The sequence below is a fragment of the Channa argus genome, chromosome 6 (genome assembly GCF_033026475.1).
Source record: "Channa argus isolate prfri chromosome 6, Channa argus male v1.0, whole genome shotgun sequence".
NCBI lineage: Eukaryota > Metazoa > Chordata > Actinopteri > Anabantiformes > Channidae > Channa > Channa argus.
Genome location: NC_090202.1, coordinates 21837772 through 21861161, shown reverse-complemented (window position 1 = coordinate 21861161; position 23390 = coordinate 21837772). Strand labels below are relative to the sequence as shown.

General features: G+C 38.3%; 2 protein-coding genes across 2 annotated transcripts; both read right to left on the bottom strand.

Annotated features, from left to right (window-relative positions):
* Nucleotides 1–696: 696 nt before the first annotated feature.
* apbb1 (amyloid beta (A4) precursor protein-binding, family B, member 1 (Fe65)) lies at nucleotides 697–9208 on the bottom strand. Its single transcript, XM_067507652.1, has 14 exons — nucleotides 9050–9208; nucleotides 7766–8427; nucleotides 7029–7234; nucleotides 6883–6942; nucleotides 6363–6442; nucleotides 6194–6260; nucleotides 5570–5716; nucleotides 5129–5256; nucleotides 4387–4501; nucleotides 4181–4265; nucleotides 4006–4086; nucleotides 3786–3901; nucleotides 3325–3501; nucleotides 697–3138 (listed from the first exon to the last, which is right to left on the bottom strand). The coding sequence occupies exons 2-14, from the start codon at nucleotides 8400–8402 to the stop codon at nucleotides 2983–2985; spliced, it is 2055 nt and encodes a 684-aa protein (XP_067363753.1). The 5' UTR covers nucleotides 8403–8427; nucleotides 9050–9208; the 3' UTR covers nucleotides 697–2982.
* Nucleotides 9209–9655: 447 nt separating this feature from the next.
* LOC137128966 (integrin-linked protein kinase) lies at nucleotides 9656–23217 on the bottom strand. Its single transcript, XM_067507701.1, has 13 exons — nucleotides 23069–23217; nucleotides 21515–21763; nucleotides 16593–16758; nucleotides 15868–15963; nucleotides 15669–15765; nucleotides 15467–15550; nucleotides 15225–15310; nucleotides 15018–15127; nucleotides 14672–14799; nucleotides 14354–14475; nucleotides 14080–14179; nucleotides 12502–12632; nucleotides 9656–11285 (listed from the first exon to the last, which is right to left on the bottom strand). Exons 2-13 carry the CDS (start codon nucleotides 21601–21603, stop codon nucleotides 11136–11138), a joined length of 1359 nt encoding a protein of 452 aa, XP_067363802.1. The 5' UTR covers nucleotides 21604–21763; nucleotides 23069–23217; the 3' UTR covers nucleotides 9656–11135.
* Between the last annotated feature and the right edge of the window lie 173 nt (nucleotides 23218–23390).

The window sequence follows — 23390 nt, the reverse complement described above, 5'->3', positions numbered from 1 at the left end:
CAGTTCCAGCAAAAACTAAACACTATAGCTTTCGTAAATGTACTGCAGGACCTTGTTAGTTAAACCTACAAATAACAAAGTAGCAACTGAGTGTAAATATAAGCTGTCAAGGGATGATAGTAATTCACACACACTAACACACATGAGGTTTCAGTCTTCAAAAGGAAATAATTACAACCAGAGCCTTGATCTGTCAGACTGCCCTGGGACCCCACTGGCGGGGCAGTCTTGTTTGTGTGGAGATGATGGAGCCCATTATTTCCAGTCTGTGGCTGCTGTGGACCCCACTTGATGAGCATCTTTCATCTCCAAAACCATCTCTTACGGAAACAATAATCAGCCCAACCCATCCTTGTGAACTCACCAGGTGGGGGCAGCAGTGCCGATATAAACTTGAACAGGTGACCTGGGGGGGCGGTGGGGGGGGGGCACTTTGCATTTTTTTTTGTTCAGGCATTGTCTGGCTTGTCTGTCAATATGGTAAAACCAGCATCAGCAGGTTTAATGCATATGCTAAAAAGCCAGACAGGTTGTGTTTGGCGTCTTTTACATTTAAATGGAAAAGGTGGGAGTGGCAGATAAAAACCATTGACAGAAAAAGTAAAAAAAAATTCTATGGTTTCTTAACCAGTAACTAAAGCATACTCATACACATGATCAAAAAGGGTAAAAATGAAAAGACCATAAGATAAACAATTATGATATGTTCACGTTTATTGTGTAGTGACTTTTATATACAGGTTTTATACATCTAATTTACACAAACAGAAATAAATTATTCTACTGATGTTCTTTGTGTTGCCACTGACTGGACACAACAATCTTGGAAAGTAAACAAAAAAAAAAACAAACAAAAAAAGAGCACAACAATTCCAAGTGACACACGTGACAAGGCAGTAAAATGAGTCAATGTAGTCAGGGTTTCATTAGTGTTATATTGTAAACATATAAAGAGGCAGTTGGTAAGAATTTCAGTGTTTGACAAACTCCTACAACATTATGCATGAAAGTTTGGTAACAGCCAGTCATCACAAAGCTGTTTTGCTTTCTTAACTGGGTGACAAGGTCAGACAGAAATGTCAGACAACAGAAGAGATGCTGTGACAGCTCTATGTTTGGAAACCTCAGTGTTGCACTTCTGTAAAACCCTGATCTCATTCATTGTGTTCCAGATATTGCACTCATTTTAGCACTCCGATGACACTTTATAGAATATAGAAATAATCAAATATTAAGAACAAAAATTTAGTTTGTTATAAATCTATTTTTCTGCTATTTAGTCCAGATAAATGAGAATTAAGATATATTTAGTTTGACTATTCATTCCTTTTTAGAAAATAATAATTACATTAAAATCTAATCAAGATAACATGATTTAGTCTTTGACTGTGGACATATTTTTATGTCTTATCCAAGAATGGTCATCATCTAGCTATCAAAGTCTCAGACAATGTGGCCAAACAAATGCCCTGCAGAGATCAGTATTACCCCCACCCCCCCAAAAAAACCTTACAAACTGCATCTTTAATGTTAGAGATGATTCTTACTTTTGTGCTACATACAGCATTGGTCATTGACAGACACACATAGATAAAATTCAAATTGATTAATTAGGTTATTCTTTATAAAAGTAACTAACGGGCTAATGTGAAAATTATCTTAACTGTGTACACTGTAGTGTGTGTAAACAAGTAAACAATTTAAAAGAAAAAATAAAATAAAAAAACTGGAGCAACCGGGAACCACTTACATCAAAATGTGGCCAAGGAAAAAGCAAAAATATAAACCACTGGAGAAATCATCTCTAGGTTTCCAATATACACAAACTGTAAATACAAACATTAACCTGCTCTTATCGGTTCGTCTGAAGGAACGGACGTGAGTCTCTCTACTGCTAGCTTATGATAAACACTGACACTAAGTAGAGTGACATGCCTATGTAACACGAAACAACACATCAACTCCAGCCTCTGCTTACCATACAGCAACACAAAAATTTACAGGATACATTGATGGGTCTGAAGCACTAAACTGCTGCGAGCAGCTAGAACTCTAAGCTATCAAAACATGCAGTTCGTGGTGAGTTTCTACAGTACTATTCAGTAGTTTGTTGGTGATAAACGGCTGTGGGAAAACCCAGAGTTTGTGTTTCTTATTACTATTATTTCTATATCAAGATAAGGATTTTTTTTTAAACATGGCTCTGTTGTTCCATTAGCCTTGCACCCAGTATAATCAGACTCTCATAAAAGTGAACAAATAATCACATGGCAGCCATCTTATCACCACACCATACGGGAACATCTGATTATTGCACACTAGCACTGAACTTGCAAATGTTCATGCAGAATGTATGAGAAACACACTACACTCAAATCAGTGGTTGCTCACTATGTGACAAATGATCATACAGATTCTTTGGAAGACTAAAATAGACTAGTGAGACGCCTACAGTGCTTATTACAACCCACTGTGACAGAGAGGTTTGCAATGATGTTTCCGAAAATCAATATTAGGATACGTGACACTATCAGATGACTGTAATACAGCACCTTCTTTAGAGATTGGAGAAGGAGACGTGTATGAGAGGATTCTGTGAGAACATCTAGCAACATCTTTTTCAAGAAAATTCTAGAATCTGCATGTGAAGTATCTCATACCCCATAACCAACATTCATATCACTGTTTCTGTTAAAACACAAAAATAGTTAAGACTCACAGAAAGAATCCCAGCAGAGGAAAATATGTGATGCCAGGGGTTCATCTGTTTAAAGAGAGTTTCAAATTGTTGTATAAATCAACATTTTCAGACACACATTTTCCCCACAAACCACTCCACACTGAACTAATGACTAGAGAAGTGAAACATTTGTAAGGCGAAACTGTGGCTGAAGGAAGAGAGGAAAAGGAGATGTGGGAATGAGAAGGAACTCTTGTGATGGACCTTGTGTTTAATGGACTGTGGATCATCTTAGTTCCAACTCAAGGGGATTGAGAGCCTGACCTGTAGCTCTTAAAGCTGCCCAGCAGAGACTGAACCCCTTTCCTGACCCGTCGAGCCACAGAGTCAGCAGGAGGAGTTGGCAGGCAGGAGGCTAGGCTGGGCGGACGAGCATCCAAACACTTCTGGTAGCGAAGCTGCAAGAATTAAAACACAGAGCATAAATTGTGCAAACAATTGTGCTTTTTGTCTTTGAGACACAATGACGTGAAGCCTAGACAGAAGTAAACCATAAATAAAATGGCTTCCTTTGAAATAATGTGAAGGTCATTTCTATTACATTTCTTATTGACATTAATCTGATGCATTTGTTTATGACTCACCATGCAGGCAGCCTGCACGGCCTCACTCAGACTGGCAGCGTTGGGTTCGCACCAAAACATGTGACAGTTGAATTCGCGGGGTCCCTCTGCCATGATAAAAGCAAAGGTGTGGACGTCCTTACCCACACCCATGAAAGACAGGAAACGCACCCGGCACTCTGACAACACCTCCTCGCTCTGGAATTGGTGAGAAAATGTGTAACACAAATATATTTTTGTTCCATCTCCTCCAAACCATTAACAATAGTTTTAAGAAAATTGGTAATGTACAACAATGTATTTATATGCTGAAAGTCAATCACAGTTTTACGCACATCTATGTTAATGTTACAAATGTCACAGTTGAGTAACAGGAGGTAATGTAAACAGTCAATGTTAAAAATGTAGCAGAGAAAAAGGCTGCTTGTATCTCTGTAAAGGCCCATCATGATTAATCTTAAGTCATCCCATGGTGTTGTTACCTGTCTTGATAGTATCGTGAGGGTGGCAGGTGCAATATTCACAGAGACAGGATTCCAGTTGTTTTTATCTTTGCCATTTATTGCTGCCTCTAGTGCATCATTGATTATATCCATGCCTGAGAAATGCATACAAACACAAACAGATAAAGCACAATGATGAGAACAAGAAATTCAGCATCAAAGCAAACAAACTGTGACATATCTGAATGTGTTTCCTTACCAACTGGCTTGGCCACTGGCTCACAACCAAGGTAATAAACATGGAAGCGCTGGAAGAATTCATTTTTTGGAGCAGGAAACTCTGTTAAAGAAAGAGGAGGTGGTAACTAATCTGTTTCCACATTTGAAATTTTAGTGTACTGAAAAAATGCAAAGCCCTAAAGAACACTGCTAACCTTCAACAGGGATGGCCACATGTTTACCCGGGTCAGAGTTGAGCCTGCCCATTCCCGGCTTGGTCGCCTTTCTCTCCATCATAATCTAAAGTCAAATTAGGAGGTGAAAAATATTACATTTCTAGTACAACATTCACATTTGACTCTGAAGGTAAACACTGAGCCAAATTTATAGCAAAGCCGAGTTCAATGCACAGGAGGCTGACCTTTGAACACATCTCATGTAGGCTGGTGGCGATATTCTTGGCAGGTGAGTCACAGCGGAAAACATGACACTTCAGAACCTGGGTCAAGTTATCTCGAGCCACATAAGCAAAATCCCTGCAGAAAAGGTCACATTAACACGTCGAATCATCAGCGTGTGACCCAGTCAGAGCAAATAAACTTTCATGTTCACATAAACAATATACGGAAAGACAGTAAACTACAATCGCTGTAAAAGCAATTATAAAAATTATAATAATTATATACCTTTCCCTGTTTATGATGGATAATGCAGCATGAAAAGAAACAAAAAAGAAGATTGTTATAATACAGACAGGATTCAGGCAGTTAGAATGAAAATATTTGACTGCAACGGTGTTAACAGTCCAGCAGAGGGCAGCTGCATGCAGTAACACAGGCAAACTGTTTGCCATGGCAGAGTTCTTCAAGTGTCTGGCTATCAGAGGATGTACCTTATGTAAAAGTCAGGACGTTAAAATGTACTCTATAGTTTATATTATTATATTATATTAGAAAATTACAGATAACTAGTTGTAAATTTTTTTTTAAAAATGTTTTTTCTAAGCACCTTGGATAAATTAAGAGTACACATGAAGAAATGTTTTCTATAAGCTGAATTAAAATACATATAGTTTAGGATAATAGATTATAAAATTAATAAATGAAATGCAACTAGTCAATTATCTTCTATCTTTATTCTGGCGTCGAGATGTAGGCACTGACCTGCCGTTGTCTCTCCCCACACCCCAAACGCGGATGCTGCCAATCGGCTGAGAATGAAGTAAAGTCTGGCCCAGAGGGTCAATCAAGTTCATGGTGTCATTCTCCAGGACCATCAACATGTCCTTACCCTGTCAGGACACACACAAACATAAACACACATAGAAACTTTAAACATCTCCACTGAGTTATGTACAGAACAAAATCTGTGTACATGTTGTCACACTGGGGACCGTAATGCGAGTTAATTCACTACAAAACATGAACAAAAACAATTTATTAGAAAAGATCAATTCTCAACCACAATTGTTTAAAAGGCTGGTTTATATACGTATTACTTAAGTAAGGTTTTATACTACAAATAATCCAACGGACTGAACCTTTACCAGCTAATAAAACTGATTTTCCAGTAACTATCAGAGCAACACAATTAAATCACCTCACCTCTCCCCAGATACCAGCAGTATCATCAAGGTTGTGTTTGTGATATGAGAGCTGCCTGATACAGTTGTTGACAGCAACACTGCTCTTGCCAGGTGCCATGTCCTCCTCAGACATCTCTACCCATCCCAGGGAACGCACTGCAAAACACTGAACATGCAAGCAGGCAGCGCGTTAGGAGCAATAATGACTGTGTAGGGAGAGTGAAGAACAGGTAAGGCTGAATCTTTCAAGTGTGTTTGAAAGTCAATATGTTAACAAAGCTAAGCTCTTTCACTCTTGTTTAACTGTAACTGTTAAAAACGTTGGCTAAAAACCTACAAATATAACACTTGGCCTAACTGTTCAGCCTCACCAAAAAGTAGAAAATAACAAGAGCAATTACAGCACATCAACTCATATGTCAAAGAAATAGAAAAATGTTTTTTCAATATCATACAAAAGCATCAAAGTCAACAAATATCGGCAAAACAAGCTAATTTCACCCTTTTATTTGACCTCTGCTTGCTCTGAAGCCAGTCTTCTGATCTTGATCATTAGCAACAGTATTTCTGATACAATATTGATTTTGATTACTTTTTTTACTGTCCACATATTTAGGAAACCCAACTGGAAATACTGATTTACCTTAGTTTCTATGTCAGTGCAGAGTGGAGTGAGCTTCTCTTCTTCCTCGGAATGGGAGCAATTATAGCTATAATTACAGCGAGAGAAAAGATAAGAGTAAACAAAAGGACAGTCCCTTAAACAATAAATAGTAACTACAATCTAATTAAACAGCTTTAACAGCACATACTTCAGGTTGATGGATGCATAGCGTAGAGTTGCCCCTTCAAACTCTTTCAAACTCTGATCAGATGCAACCTCACCCTCCTCCTGAAGACACAGAAAATAAGTACTTTATAGTGGAAATTTCAGGTTTGCTGGGCCAATTTCATCGACAAGATGCAAATGTTACATTCAAACACTTGGTTTACTAATTAATGTTTTCTTATTATTAAATGCTGGACCTGTGTGAATTTTAAAATGAAAATGAAGCTCTAGTAGCAGCAGCTAATATTGGCTTACCACAGACATCAGTTAATGTCATGTGTATGTAGACAGACAAATCACTTTGCATAGGTTATATAAACTTTGGTCAATATCTTTATACTGCACTAAAATACCACAAAAGTTTATATAACCTATGCAAAGTGATTTGTCTGTCTACATACACATGACATTAACTGATGTCTGTAGTAAGCCAATATTAGCTGCTGAAAATATTGTGTGGTCTAAGTGTACCAAAACTGAACATAGTTTGAGTAAAGACTTACTTTCCACAGTTCTCCTTCACCAGCTCCTTCATCTGTGCTGGAAAGATTGGCCCAAGATTCCTACAAAATAAAACAAATGCAAAATATTATAAGCTTGGATTTATGTTAGTTTCTTTATCCAAACAAAAATATGTCATAGACCTCACCTCAGGTTCCTCACATGGTGTAGTCTCCAGTGACATAGTAGAGGACATCATGGAGTCACCAACTTTACTCAGCGGTGAAGGAGGCTCCCACTGGGTTGTGCCTGTGGGGATGTGCCAGTAGTATGTGCCTGATGTATCTCGCACCCTCATCCACCCTGAGGGGAGGTCGGTGTCTGTCTCAAAAGCATTGGAGTTCCAAAAGGAGTCTGAAAAATCAGGAAGCAAAGGTAAAATGGGAAAGACAACGTGTTTAACATCTGGGAGAAAAAAAACAAACAAACAAAAAAAACATTTTGACCAGCACAAAATAATGACTTTGTAAAATATGTTTATATGCTGACAGCATTATTGAAATTGTCGATTCTTAAAAGAAATTGGTGTGGCATCTTACAATCAGATAAGATACGATGCAAACACCAGGATGATGATTGATCAGGGGAAGTAGTCTAGCATCTCATAATCAATAATGCCAATGGTGTCTTGTCACTTCTACTTTTCCTTCCTAGTGTTTTGATTCCTTTCTCTAATTCATCTACTCAGTGCTCAGTATATGATCTACTTTCTTTTTTGTCATTTTAAAGCCAACTTTTCACCACATCTTCACCACCTGTAATGACATATGGCTACATGCATGTTGTCTGTGAAAGCTGTAACATCCAGTGGGTTTAATAATTATACTATATACTGTATTATACTACGTATGCATATCCAAAACATCACACCCTTGCACTGTTTACCTCTGTTGCCATTTGGAGAGCTGTCAGTTATGTTATCCTGAGACAGTGCAGACCAACTGGACTCTTCATCACTTGGTGTCCCATTCATGTTGGAGAAGAGGAGGCAGGCATTTCGACCAACAACACTGCCCTCTCTCTGAGACTCCACATTGCTCTGTGCCACTTTCTCTCCTTTGGTGCAGCCTGATGTCTCCTCATCTTTTTCTAATTTCTTTTCCTTCTCATTACCATCCTCTTCTCTCTCTTTATCTTTCTCTTCTGTGGACTCCAGAGTGTTGATGAGTAGTGGCTCATTGAGGATGTTCTTGGACTCCTCCTGAATGAGACCAGGGGTCATTGCTATTTTAGGAGACTTGGTCTGCTCCTCGTTTCGCTCTTGTTCTTCCTGAGTGGTGTTCTGATGAGGGAAGTCTTCTTTGTTTCCATTCTGGCTAATATTGCAATTATGGTCCTGGTCCTGTTGGTTCTCGGCTACTTTCCGCAGCTGGTTCTGGCCTTCTTTCACCCACTTGGCATTGTTACCAGCGGAGTCCTGATCGCACCAGTGGCTGCTGTCATTCAGCTTGTTCTTCAGCTCTTCATCTTGCTTTTGTTTGTTTACAACATATGGCATATCTTCATCATCATGGCCACCCATGGCAACGTTCCATGTAACTTATATGCTGGAGAGAAATATTGAAATGTGTTAGAATTCGCTAAAGTAAGAGTTACGGGTAGCAGGCTAGCGATTAGTGATAGAAACTAAGGAGCAGGTTTTTCCATCAAATGTCAATATAATTCGCTGTGACCGCTACATATGACCATATTCTGAAACATCTACAATGTCACGAACGTTAATAAAACTTAACATTTAAGTTAAACTGAGAAAGCCATTAGATGGTGACTGAAGTCTGTTTCTTGTTCGTCAGTTCCGGGACGCCTACTGCTGCGGTTACTTTCCCTAAACGAATGTGGAACGCACTTCAGCAGCTTCACCTTGCTTTTGCCAACACGACCTTTTTCTCTTTTTATATTTACCCCTATATAGAGCTAATAATAAGCTTAAGACATAATTTCACATGGATCCAGCTGGCTGTTAACTTAAATTCCCTTCTAACAGCAGTCCGCAAACTAATACAACGCTATTCGTCAGATCCCATCGCCGCAGCTAGGAATAACGGGTACCATCCGCCATCGTCACCATCTTGGCTATGCTAATGCTAACGTTAACGCCAAACAGGAAGACCAAAGCGAGTGCGGAGGCACTGATTTAACATAAAGCTTATGTTAAGAATTTTGACTTACCAGCTTCACCAAACCACCTGTTGTCGAAATGTGCTGAGCAGTGCGAGCTAACTACATATTTCCACAAATCGTGAGGGCTCCCCTCGGCTCTAGGTGTTTTCTCTTAGTGGGCTCGGCTAGTGATGGAGGGCGAGCCTGCGTCACAAACTGACGTAACAATCGGAGCTCAAATGCTGCCTCTGCATCGAAGAATAAGACAGGGAGTTGTCTAACTCATGTTTTATGCTGTTTATGGACTTACTGATCCCTGCTCCAGTCATACAAGATTGTCATGATTGAGATTTTTAATAGAGGATATTTACTTGAATTTGAGATGAATTTAATGAAAAGCAGGGTTTGTAGCCAAATCTGTTTTCTCTGTCAATACATTGTAACTAAAGGTTTTAAACTACTGGTTTATACAGTAGCGGCAAGACAGTATATATATATTTTTTAAGCTTTGAGTCACCAGGTTTTGGAAAAAAAACCCTGAAGATTATCTTTATCTTTTTTCAGTGACACATCATGGTGGTCTTAGCTTCTGAAAAAAAGACCACAAAAGCACAATTCTCCTGTTACTTCCCCTATTAAGTGTACATTCCCAAATTCACATAATCAATCCAGACATTGAAGTTTACCATATTTTTCATTTTTAATATATATATATATAAATACATACTTTTGTATAGTTTTAGATTTTGGCTTTTCTGAATTTGTGATTCAGAACAAACAAGCAAGCTGGTTGAGGCACAGAAGTGATGCAGGTAGAATAATCAACCCATTAACTATAAAGTGAGAAATAATCTTTAAAAAAAAGGGAGAAAACAATTTAACAGTTTGCAGGCTGTTTTATATCCCCGTCACCTACTGTTAGCAGCAGTGTCTGACACAACCATAAATTTAGGGAGAAAAATTGTCCTCATGCTTAAAAACAAAACCAATTATACATGTACCTATGATATCACTGAATAAATTAGTCTGATTTTCACTATTCATTTATAATACAACCAGGAATAAAGATTGCAAGATACTGAACCCCTAACATCCTCAGCCGTCCAGTGCCGGTCCCAACCCCGGTAGAATTTGGGGAGGGTTGCGTTAAGAAGGGCATCCAGCAAAAAACTGTGCCAAATCAACATACAGACAAATGACCCTCTATGGCGACACTGAACTTGCAGGAAAAGCCAAAAGGACCAAAACAACAACAGAAAAAAAGGAATACAGATTGCAATTCAACATCAGACACTGAAGTTTAGTGCTTCTTAGACATCCCAGGTCATAATGAAAGCTTTTCAACATTTTTAAGTTTATACAATGATAATACACTAGATTACAGTTGTTAATTTCAGTAATTTAGTTCATTGCATCTCATCATCATTAATAGAAAATAGGCAGTCTTGTGATGCACAAAGTAATCTTACCAAAACTGCACGTCAGGCATTTTTGCAGCACAGGAGGGGGGAAACAAACAAGCAAGCAAGCGAACAAACAAACAAACAAACACACACACTGTATGGCCAGTTTTACATTATACAATTAGGGAACAATGGCCTCAACAAAGGCCAAGCTCTACACATTACTACACAGCCAAGCTGAATGGCACCAGTTATTTCTATAAAGTTTCTCTTTTTTGTGTTTAAAAGGCTTAGTTTCAGACACTGGTCATGCTTATCCAGTTGCAAACAACAAAGAACAAACACATTTCCCCACAAGGCAAAATTTGGATTAATATGTTTTTTCTATCTCCAGTAAAGCAATGCAGCAGACTGTCATGCGGACGTCCATGGGTTGTTCAGTCACTTGAAGATTTTACTCAGTCCACGATTACAGTTTAGAAGGCAGTCAATATTAAGCTCCTGCTGAGACAGTATTGGACGAATAAAAACTTGATATCATATTGAAAAAAAAAGAAGAAAACAATTAATGAACTGACTGCTGCTGAATTCATCTCAGAAGTAGAAGCTACAGTGGCGCTGAATGCAGCAGTAGAGTAACGAGTGTAAGGCAATACTGGTAAGCACCACACCACCACATCAGTGATATCTAGTTGAAGATATCTATTAATTCAACATTTTGGTACAGGAGAAAAGAAGGTTCTTTTTTTTTTTCACTTGTCCTGCATTTTTTCCAGGATTGGCACAATCATGTCAAATTTGGGCCTCTTTGCTGGGTCTTCGTTCATGCAAATCTTCATGAGCTTGCAAATGTGAGGTGAAATGCCAGGAGGGATGGTGGGCCTCAAACCCTCCAAGGCAACCTGGAGAGCAAAGCAGAGAAACATTTAGACAGATAGTACTGAATTAATTAAACATATGGATTTAAGTTAATTTCACCAAGTCTCATCTATTAGATATTGGAGGACTGTCCCGCACATGAAATATCAAATAATCCATGCTCAAAATATTAAAACAAAAACTCCTTGTGTAACATACATTTGCCCAGATACAAAATCTAAAAGCAGTTGTAAAAAAAGGTGATTCGAAAATTATATTATAATCATATTATATAAAATACCAAATGAATCTTAAGCCCCCCATAAACAGCATTTTTTTCTTGTCCCCAATTCACAATGACCAACGTGCTTACCACATTTAACACTTAAAATATGTTTTAAATCAAATTTTCTTGGTATGGTTTTGTTGATATACGTCTCCAGTAACTGTTTTGATTCATCAACATACTTTAAATTATAATAATTAAGCACTAAAGCTTCCACAACATGTGTGCAACCAATTACAGTAACAGGGTTGAGAAACCTCAGTGAGTCAGATGAAGAAAAAGTAATGTCATAAAGCCATGTCCTAACAACATGTGAAGACAAAGGTAAGACCTCTCCTATATTTTTCCTATCTTTTTAGCTCTGATTGTGCAAGTGACTCAAAGCTAACACTGTTACTCATGATCAAAATAAGGCAAATGAATTTCAAGTTATTTATTTATATAACTAAGTTAGGTTTTTGTGCCTTGACTGTAATCGTAAAGATGAAATGTTAATCAACATTGCTGCTGTTTATTTTTATTTATTTGTCACATTTATGTCATGATATACAATCAAAATAAATGTTTCTATTCAAACTTGTTACTCTAATTGCAACCCTGTTAGATATAAAGTTTTTTAAATAATCTGAAACTAATTTGGAAGCACATGAAGGTTTCACAAACTACTGTCCTTTTAATAGTTTAAATGATTATATACATGATGTATTTTAGCAAATACTTAAAAATAAATATAGACATTTGTAAAGAAAAGTGTGTGACTAATGAAAAAATGAGTAGGATTGATTCTAAACATTGCCTAAATTAATGTGAGTCAAGACTTATTTGAAATTCAATTAGTATTCAAAGAGGATTTGACTTCTTTAAAATAAAGAGTCAGTTTTTGTTGATCCTTAAATTGTCCTCTAATTCTAGAATGACCCACCCAAGATTTTACTTCTCAACTGGCTATTCTCAGGAGCCACAGTGCTACCAACCTTCATGCCTATTTCCATGTTGGACAGGTCAGCAAAAGGAACCTCTCTTGTCACTAGCTCCCACAGCAGGATAGCAAAGCTCCACATATCTGCTGACCGACGATTGATCTCTTCTGGCTTCTTCTGCAGTGCTGTAAATCACAAGGCGTAATGAGTGAAGGTTACAGGGAGCTAATATTGAGATAAAGACACCACCTCTCTCTGCGTTATTGAAAATACACTTTTATTCTTGCACACATTTGATGAAGTAAAATATGAACTATTAAGTTCAGTTGAAAAATAATTTGTAGTTTTTCAACATGAATGTAGTTTATTTAAATAAATGGGTCTACAGTTTTTTGTACATACACTGTGTGAACACAAACTGCATTCAAGTAAGCAGTTGTTTTATTGTGTCTGCAACATTAATACATTGACTGAAAACCAACTGGGCCTTTATCAATAAAGAATAATGTAGGACACATTTAAACTACATTTATCCAGTGCCTTTTCTACTCTGATCACGTACTAAAATATTCACTGATTCTCAACGTGTGGGAATTAGCATTATCATTAACAAAAGCCTTCAAATTTAATGTGACAGTAAGTTATTAAGTAATCTAACAGGGGCTTGATAACCACAGTCCTGTATGCCTTTTGTCTGTAGATAACCAGCTACTGTTGCTATGGCAACCAAATACCAGGATTGGAGTATAGCTGAAACGCATAACTTTATGTGATTAATTTCATTGTAACAGACAGAAGCTAAATGATACAAAGTAGATGAGAAACCGCATTTCTGAAAAACTGAACTGAAAATCAAGGTGAAATGACAAACTGCCAAAAAACAAACAAAAAAAAAAAAACAGATTTTACTTTACCTCTAAAATGCAAAGGCATAGACAAAAACATTAAATAAATCTTTCCCAGATGATTTTGTGATGCTAAAATACAATAACCCTGCAATCACACCAGGTGCATATAAGTAAAACCATTTCTGCAACAATGTTTTGTTGAGTGCTCCACACAGCTTCATAACCCACCAAAAGCGTTTTAGAAGCAGAGCAGCTTCTTGTTGTGCTGATTTTTCCTTGTTTCCTTCTTCTTTTTATGTTTCTACTTACTGTTTTAATTGTTCATTTATTGTTACAACAACATCCTTGCTGAAGATACCATCTGTTGGAATTCTTCATCTTAGCAAAACCTGTGCCATTGGGCCTTATAACATTCTGTATGCTTTCAATTTCATGGTTCAACGCCTACCATAAATCTACTGTAATGCAAGTTGTTTCCACGGAAACTGGCTACAACAAATGCCTGAGTGCATGATCCATATGCTCCTCTGCCAATTTAAACCCTTTTCTGTGGATTGTAGTTAGAGTATGCTACACTACTGCAAAAGTTCCCTGGTTATTTTCACATCTCATAATCTGTTCATGCTTCCAATTTTTTAGATTACACTGTGGCAAGAGAAATCATCTATATTTTAGATTTCATTGGTTCAGATACAGTCTAGAGTTTCCTGCATCCATCATTCACACTTTAGCTTGTGTGGCATCAATTGTCACTTTGGATCTATGCTGTTTGAGTGATGCCTACCCTCAGGGGCTGCCCATGCGGGCCAGTACATCCTGCCAGGACATTGGAAAGAGAACTTGACATCTGCCATGCTGATCCTGGCCGTCATGTCTTCATCTATCTATGGAAACAAGGGACAGTGAGTTAGATTTCACTTTAAAGTGTGGGGCGCATCACTTTCTACTTGTCTACAGTTTTCAGGGGCAACACCGTTTGGTTAAGTAGGTCAGTTATGCATAACCATTACAAATTATGATCCATAAAAATAATTCTGAATCCATAAACTTCTCCTTACCATAACACTCTTGCTGTTGAGATAGTGGCGTGGGATCATGGGTTCAAGTGTGTGTAAGAAAGCCATTCCACAAGCAATGTCCAGCGCAAATTTCACAGCCTGTGTCTGGTCCACAACAAAGTCTGACAGCAGAATGAGGTACAAATAACAGGTTTCATCCAGTCTTACTTACGCCACTTAACAGACTGTCAATAAAATTGCTGCTGTACAAAAAGGGATGGCAAAATAATGACAAATGCTTCCATGCAATAATTTACTAATCTCTGCAAACCAGCAAAACTTGTGAACAAAGGCAGTATTTGTTACAGAAGTACTCACTTGTGCCTTCATGCAGCACATTGTAGAGGGAGCCATAAGGCATCCAGTGTGTGATGATGATGGGGTGAGGGGCGGGAGGAGACTGACATGCTCCCAACATGGGCAGAACATTCGGGTGGGAAAATATCCTGGGATAGAGCCCAACAGGGAGGGAGACAGACAGACAAAAAGAGACAAAACCCACAGAGGATTTGACATAAACACCGGGTTTGTATGAGATGCAAATGCTCCCAAAAATGAATTAACACACAACGTTTGGATCAACACAACAAAAACAGACAAATGAGTGACCACAGCAGCAGAGAACTTGGATGGTTTAATAAAATCAGGGTTAGATGATAATAACCTGAGTTTGGGATATTCTTCGTTGAAGTCTCGGCTTTTCCTTGTGGTCCAGTCACGAACTTTGAGGACCTTAACAACAATTTCATTTCCTTGCCAGCGTCCCTGCCACAGCTGCCGAGGAGCAATACATTTATGACATGTACCTTAAACCGATCAGTGCCATGAATATTAACTACAGAAAAAAAATGAAAACAAGACTATGAAGTACCTCTCCAGATTGATTCTCATTTATTTTAGCCAGGAGAGAGAGCTGCTTGTAGTCAATGCCAGCATGTTTATTCAAAGTGCCATTGCCTAAATTCACAAGGTGGAGAAAAACAAGACACAAGTTAAAGTTTAGACAAATATCCAGGTATTCATGTGAAATATACATTGGTAAGACAGACAGAACCAAACCAAATGATGGGAAGTGGCTGGTGACTAGTAAATTCATTTGTGCATGGGACTTACGGGGTCGAGTTCTGGCAGTGCCTTTCCAGAATGCATCCTTGAAGGGAATTTTGGTTAAGTTCTGACCCATTTTCTCAGCCATTTCTAGTTAGTGTAGAATAAGAAAATAGACACAATGGAACAAAACAAAGAAGTGAATGATTAATAAAGAAATACATTTAAAACCTGTGGAATAATCAGCTGTAGTGCATAGTTGGGATACCTCTGAGGTGTTCGCGTAGGTGAGGTTTGGCTTTGTCCAGAGGAGTTTCCCCATATTTGTTACAAATGCTCACCTGAGCCCCATTAGTCACAAGATCCTGAAAGAGGGTAAAGAGTGACATTTATTACAGTTATTATGATGGGAATCAACACATTACCGATAAAAGCTCCTCTCTAACACCATCAGGGGGCATGCTAACCTCAGCCACTAAGTCCTGGCCCCAGAAACAGGCATAGTGCAGTGGTGTGTTCCCGTGTTCATTGGCTGCATTCGTGTCTGCTTTGCATTGGATCAACTAAAAAGGAAAAACAAAGGATTACGTTCAAATCATGATGGGTCAGATCTTGTTTTGGTTGTACACAGAGATGAGTGTGAATGCTGCCAAGAAAAATCCTCTAAGTTCATCTTGCCCATGGACACATACCAGACGCATTGAGACATGCCTAATATTAAACTGAATAGCTGCTAGGCAGCTTATACTGAATCAGAAATCCCTGCAGCACAAGTGTCACATTATGGACGCAGTAGTGTGTACAACATTGAATTACAGATTATCTTGGTATTACTTTGATGGACTAACTGTATTACTGAACAGCAATGTAAAAATCACACTTGGACTGATTAAACATCAAATTTTCCCTCAATAAAGTCAAAATACTAAGTACCTCCTCACTCTAAAATTGATAATGTTGGAAAACATGTTTTAATACTTGTATAAGTCTGTTTATGACGCAAATTAGAAACTTTTTTTGTCTGAAAATGTTTGTGTTTACTGTGTGTACTGTCTGGCATTGAGGAAATGTTTAACTGGCACCGGGCATGTTTAAATTAGCAACGAGCATGTTTTACTTCAATGCTACAGAAAGACTAAAGGAAGCAAGCAAAAAAAAAAAAAAAAATTTACACTTGCCCCATGAACCTCACCTTTCCCACGATCTCTCTGTGTCCATGGCTGGCGGCCAGGTGCAGAGGCGTGTCATCTCCACGGTTCATGACATTAATGCGAGCTCCTCTCATGATGAGCATGTCCACCACATTGGAGCGGCCCTCTCTGCATGCCCAGTGAAGAGGGCTGAAGCCATGGTCATCTCTTCAGCAAGAGAGGAACAGTCACATTAAGCACAGGTTTAACACACACACACACACAAAAATCTTTAGCACAGTGAACCTAGAAAACAAGGACAGGCAGGAAAAGTTACAAAGCATGAGAAAAACATACCACAAAAGTTATATCCCAAAACTATTCACAGTAGCTTTTTCCTTGCAACCAATCTTGTTTTACTGGCACAAGGGCAAGCAGTAAAGACTGGGGCTGTTAAAGGAAACAATTTTTTAACTGAAATATCATTTTTATAAGAAAGATAGAAAGTGTACATTCCATGGAGTAACATGGTGGTCAGTGAGGGAGACCACCCTCTAGAAAGGAACTTTAATGCAACTCAGACTGAGACAGCAGCTAAGAGGGCTCAGGCACACATCATTCCTCTTTGTGTGAGTGAGTGTGGCAACGATACACTTAGGACAGGGGCCATGATTACATGACAAGAGTGACTGATGGCTGCTTAGAGAAAAAGAAATGAGACTTAGAGATAAAGACACTGTAAGAGCCATGTGAAAGAGAGTCAATTAAGCAGAATAAATAAATAAATAGATAGATAGATAGCGGCAAGCAAGTGTTCGCTTCAGTTTGTATGCACAGTAACACTTCAGCAGTGCTACACATACATACGCTCCGGCTGCTGTGGGATTGTGTTATCCCTAGTACTCCCTCTGGTTGGTCACCTACTCTCACACAAAGCTCCTAACTCATCAGTTTCTCCACTCCCTCATCCTCTCATTAAAAATTACTTTCACTACAAACAGGTAGATTGTACTCAATATATTGTCCACTTGTCCTTTTCTATGTGGGGTTCATATAGACATAGCACAATTCTCCTGTTGGTGAAGTTATGAAAGCAGATTCCTATGAGTAGGAAGACAGCATAATAATGTGATGTGAAAACTGAGGGAGTATTATAATTGTGCAGCAATTTGAACCCTCTGAACCCCCACCATTAATTCAGTGACTTGTATTCACACATCCTGCAGAGCTCGACTCAAAACAGCATCAGGAGCCCCACTGAGATCCCTCAGTGCCAAAACACACATCTATCTGTGTATCTCAGTGACCTGCTGCAGTGACACCAGTTCAGCTCTCAGTGCAGTTTCCGCTCAGCCCCAAAGGTCAAATCCAACAAACTAATTACTTTAAATTTATTACAAAATAACTCTGCACAGACCCACTTTAAAGACTGTCTAATTTTTGTGGTAAGCTCCACTCCATTTACTGCAGGAGGTCGATTTATGACTTTTTAATCACCTTTAACTTTGTGAGCTCTCAGCTCTCAGCTTATAAAGCAGAGGGTAAATTGCAAACTGAAATCACACTGATTTATTTCTTACACAGTACAGATAAAACACAAAAGCAGTTATGTAGATTTTTTTTACTATCCTAATGTATACTATTCACTGTTATTGATAACTAATTATTTTTCATAAATAAAAAAGGCCTCTGAAAAAAAGTGTGATCTAGCCCTCAGATTTTTGTGTATTTTTATTCAGGGACAGGTCTTCCCTTTAACCCAACTACACCCACAAAAACTAACAGCACTTGGGTCCTACGGTTTTCTCTGGCTCACCCCCTCCACTGTGCCTTTGGTCATTTATTTCAGGCATTTCCACCTGCCAACAGAACTCATCTTGGCAGACAGAAAAGTCAGAGGAAGCGCCCCTGTCTGCACCCTGTATGTCTCTGCTCTGATATCCCCACCAGGTCATGTAACGAACATCCGCTGAGAGAAAGTGAATTCAAAGAAATAAATAGAACATTTGAGGCAAATCGACAAATCTCCCCAAAATATGCGTAAGAAGAAGAACTATAACTTCAATTTCCTCTGTACTTCTGCATTTAAGTAGTTGATGCAATATTAATTTACATACAGCATAACACCCTTTATGAGCTCATGGTAAGTTCAATTGGCCTCCACTTCTCTGACTCTCATGGAGAACATACACAACATGATTTATGGCACAGAGAGCTAAAAGGCTGTGAACAGCAACTACAACTGTTACAGCCCATGTTGTGTCTGTACCTACATAATCCTCAGAAAAATGTAAAATTGTTATTCTGATAATGGAATTGTTAATTATCTCACAATGTAAAGTCTTTTTGCAATAGCCACAGACCAGAAAGCAACAGCTTGACAATAGCTACAGAGTCTGAACAGGGACTGACCCTGGATTCACAAATTAAAAAGAAAGTGTGGGGCTCAAACTATTACTCAAATATGTACAAAGCTTCTTGTCAATGAACATGTTGAGCTAAACATAGATCAAAACCATGATTACATACTTAACAGCCAAAGAAAACAAAACAGCAGAGAAGTGGGTTCCCCGTTTGGGGCGCTGTGAAAAGATTCGCTGCTTTACTTTCTGACTTTGGATCATATACAGAATACCTTTGGGTTTGGGCTTGTTGTTTCCATAAAATTCTGACATCACCTTGGGCTCTGGCAAAGTTTAATGAACATATTTTAACAATTTACATGAACATTTATTATAATATTATTTATAAGTATGGAATTAATCAGCAGATTACTGGCTAACTGAAACATTTGTCAGTTTGCCATTTGTCATTTGCAGCTCTGACCTGATTGAGTTGAATCAGCTCTACACTCAGATTATCCTCTGCTAATTTAAAACATTATGCACCAAGCAGTAAAGGGTCAGTGGAAAACTTTAAGGTCGCAACTAACAATCCTTTTTATTATAACGGATTAATCTGCTGGTTATTTCCTCAGTTAATTGATTGATCGACTTTTTCTATAAAATGGTTAAAATAATACTCTGAACAATTTCTCCAAGCCCAATGTGATGTCTTTAATTTGCTTGTTTTTTTTGTTGCTTGTAAGCATTTTGGAGAATAATAGTACAAACCCTTCTAAACTTTGAGAAAATGTGGAGAGGAAGTGAGCCATCTAATACGATGAACACATCAATGAAGGGGGGATGATGTTGTCCTGCCCACTACAATAACCTCCTCCCTCTCCCTCCCAGCTTTGGTAGGTGGTAGATGGTCCCCTTGAGGCCTGTGTGTTACTCCTTGTAAGGAGATGCAGCATACCAACACTGCTCTGTGTCTGGGAGTTCTACCAGTGTAAACACACTAGCATCAAAGAGCACAGAAAATGCAATCAGGATCTGACTCTCTGATAGAGATATTGTGGCTTTACTGAAACATAGAACGAGGAGTATTTAAATATCTTTAGAGAAATGAAAAAATAAGGATAAGTGTGTTTCACTCAGTGGGGGAGGTTTATAAACCAAAAAGGAAAAGGGAACTTGACATGTAATCAGCTAATGGACAAGTCACTAGGCATCCATGTATCAACATTGCCTGCATGCAATCATACGGTCATACAACAATGAGAATATATATATACAAATAAAAGCTAAAGCTAAAACATAGCTTGAGACATCTGTGCCACAGAAAGCAACAAAACAATGCCATGTTTCACATAAACCAGATTAATAGTCCACTTATGACTGTCTTCAGACTCAACACTTTCTCACTGATGAATGATCGCTCATGATTATTATGAGTGAAATTGGTGAGGTTGGTAACATCAGATCACAATTGTCAAAACATTTTGTACCTATGTCTTTTTGAAAGTTGTGAAACTTGACTTTTATGTCCTCTAAAAATGAGTAACTCAGTCTAAAAAAAACAATGCAACTAGATGGTAGTTTGTCTTACTATAAAAATACTACACCAAATGGGTAAAGTCTAAATGAGAGGAGCTCCAAGGCACACAGATATTATTATTAAACGGAGCAATTTATTCTCTCTCTGCTTGCTCTGGCAATAATTACTGGTCTAACTCTAGGACAGACAACCATCTAGCACAGAGAGTCCACAAGACAGTCTTCCTGGGTGGCCATTTTGACTTGCCGTCTTGAATGGCAAGCTCTGCCAAGTTCTTCTATGCCGTCAGCTAAGGATACAGAAGCAGCTTGGGATTGATTGATGATCTCTAGCTATTAGACATATATTTTGTGTAGTAAACATGTCACATCTGCAGTATTTGCTGCATCTTACATTAACTCATGTCTACAGATATGTACAGTATGTCCTATGTGTGTGGAGCATCAGTTTGATTGCAACAGCAAATGCAAGCTTGACTAATGCTAGCATCATGGCATACTTCCTGTCCAGCATCATGCTATTGATTTGTTATGCTGGTATTCTAGCCTTAACCATGCACCCAACAGGAAATGGGTTCAATCTCAGGCCACGATCTCACTGGGGGCCAAAAAAGGTGGGCCTTGAGCCTTCACAGTGCAGCATTTAACGTAAGCAGAGTAAACACACATTATCAAGCATCACAAACTCATGTCAAGGCAAGTCTTACAAAGAAAAGTAAAACTGTAAGCGTAATCATGGGCTTTAAGAGATGACCTCTTATGAGCTGATCCCAAATCTCTAATCTATTGTCTGTTTTTTAAGATTCTTCAATGTTTTTCATTTGAAAGGAAAACAATACACATTAGGACTCAGTTAATGTCTTATGAATAAATCAATAATAGACATAAAGTTGGGTGGTTTGCGTTTGTGAACATATCCTTAATGACAACAACAGCATGATGAACATGGGTCACACTTATGAAGCTGAGCAATTTTGAAATAGCATTCCTGACTTCAGTACAGTTAATTTTTAATTCAATCCCCTGGTAAAAGATCAAGTCTATCTTGTTCATTTTAAATAAATTAATTAAGTAAATACACAAGTAAGTAAACATGGGCTCACCCTAGATTGAGGTCATTCTCTGTATTGTCCAACCATAAGCGAACTGCTACTGCATTGCCCTCTCGGCACTGCGTGAAGATATCATCCATTTTGTCCTGTGTGTTCTTCTTCTCTTAAGGTATACCTATGTGGATACACAACTAAACTGGGACAGACGTGAGACGTGACCCAAGGGGGTTCAGAAGAGTCCTGGTCAGCATCAATCCCTCTTTGGGACAGTGAGAATACCACAAGAGAGACTTGACAGCCCTGGGAAAAAAATAAATAAATAAATAAAAAATAACACAAAAAGGGAAGTGGTTATATTAAAACATTTCTATATCTGTTTGACCGTATTTCTAACATGCTAAACCATCTTATTATTTAGCCTGTGTTGTATGAAATACCTTAAAATGCTAGGCAACAAAACACACAAGACTACTGTTGAGAAATCATATCTTTAAATCCACATTAGTAATACAGTGTGGGCTTGCAGTTTACATCACTGTGACTCACAACATTTGGCTGTGACTAGTGTCCTGTAAACCAGGGTAGAAGAACATTGCATTCATGGCAAAGTCATTAAATTGTTAATATTTTAATATGAACAGAAATGCTTGTTTTCAGTTAACGGTTTAGTTAAAGGACAGAAAATGTGTCTACAACCATGTTAGAAGCAAATGTGGCAACCTATAATTGGTTCCAGCTTTTCAGTTCTGAGGGTTTACAGCTTTTTCTGTCTGATGTAAAACTGAACTGAAAAACTTGGGTTTTAGTCATTAAGTGGTCAGACAAAACAAGCTATATGAAGTTTTCACCTTGAGCTTTCATTAACTGCAGCAAGCCTTTCCCCAAATTTGTGAACCTTTATAAACAAAAGAATAAGCTGAATATTTGACAACAGTAAGTTTTAGTTTTGGTTTGATTATAAATTACTTGATGGCTACATACAGTAAAACACAACTGCAAGACTTTGCAAAACAAAAAACTGACACTAGGGAAAAAACCTGGAATTTCAATTTCAACCTTTTTCAGTCACTGTCAATGTAAAAACACCTTTACACCTAGATGATGACTGAACTATATCTACAATTCAACTTAACATGCAAGTAAATTGCAGGCTGTAAAGAAAACTCAAAATTTGAGGTTAAATAGATTTTCTTTTTGCCTTTAACATAAAAACTGCAACAACCTTGCGTCACAGTAATCAATACATTGTTAACTACCGCCACTGTCCGTACGGCAGTCAAGTCTGTACAGCTATCTAACTAGCTAACTAACGGCGGTTATCCCTTAAGTCCGTAGGGTAACGTTACAACACCGTGTTTTCGCCACATTAAACAGAATATAAATGGCTCGGTTATCTCCATAGAAAAATCAACATCCTCCAGCGGAATTAACTGAACACATTTGGTTTTTGCTAACAAGCTAACGTTAACGGTAGCCAACTATCCTGAAGCGGACGTTTCTCCCATTTGACGCGCATAGACTGAGAAGACTCACTCAAAAACCATCCTTTTGCGCATTTAAAAGATCAAGTTAAACACATATTCTCCTCCATGGTAATAAACTTACCAAATTTATTCGCCTGTTGCCTTGGAGTGCAGTTTAATTAGAAGTTAGTTACAGCGCTGTGGGTTATCTTCAGTAGATTTGAGTACTGTGGACGTCCACACCCTCGCTGCCGCCGTACGTGCGTGGTGACGTTGCGTATAAGAAAAGCAACTTCCGACCCCTACAGGCGACAGAGAAAACTGCACCAAGACAAAACATCATTACCTCAGGGCATGTTTTTTTATGATTTGTTTCTTTTAATCTAAGGTCACCGAAGTACTCAAACTCGGTACTCAAAAAGTGCAAGTACATGTCTGTGAAAGTACTTAATTACAAGTAAAAG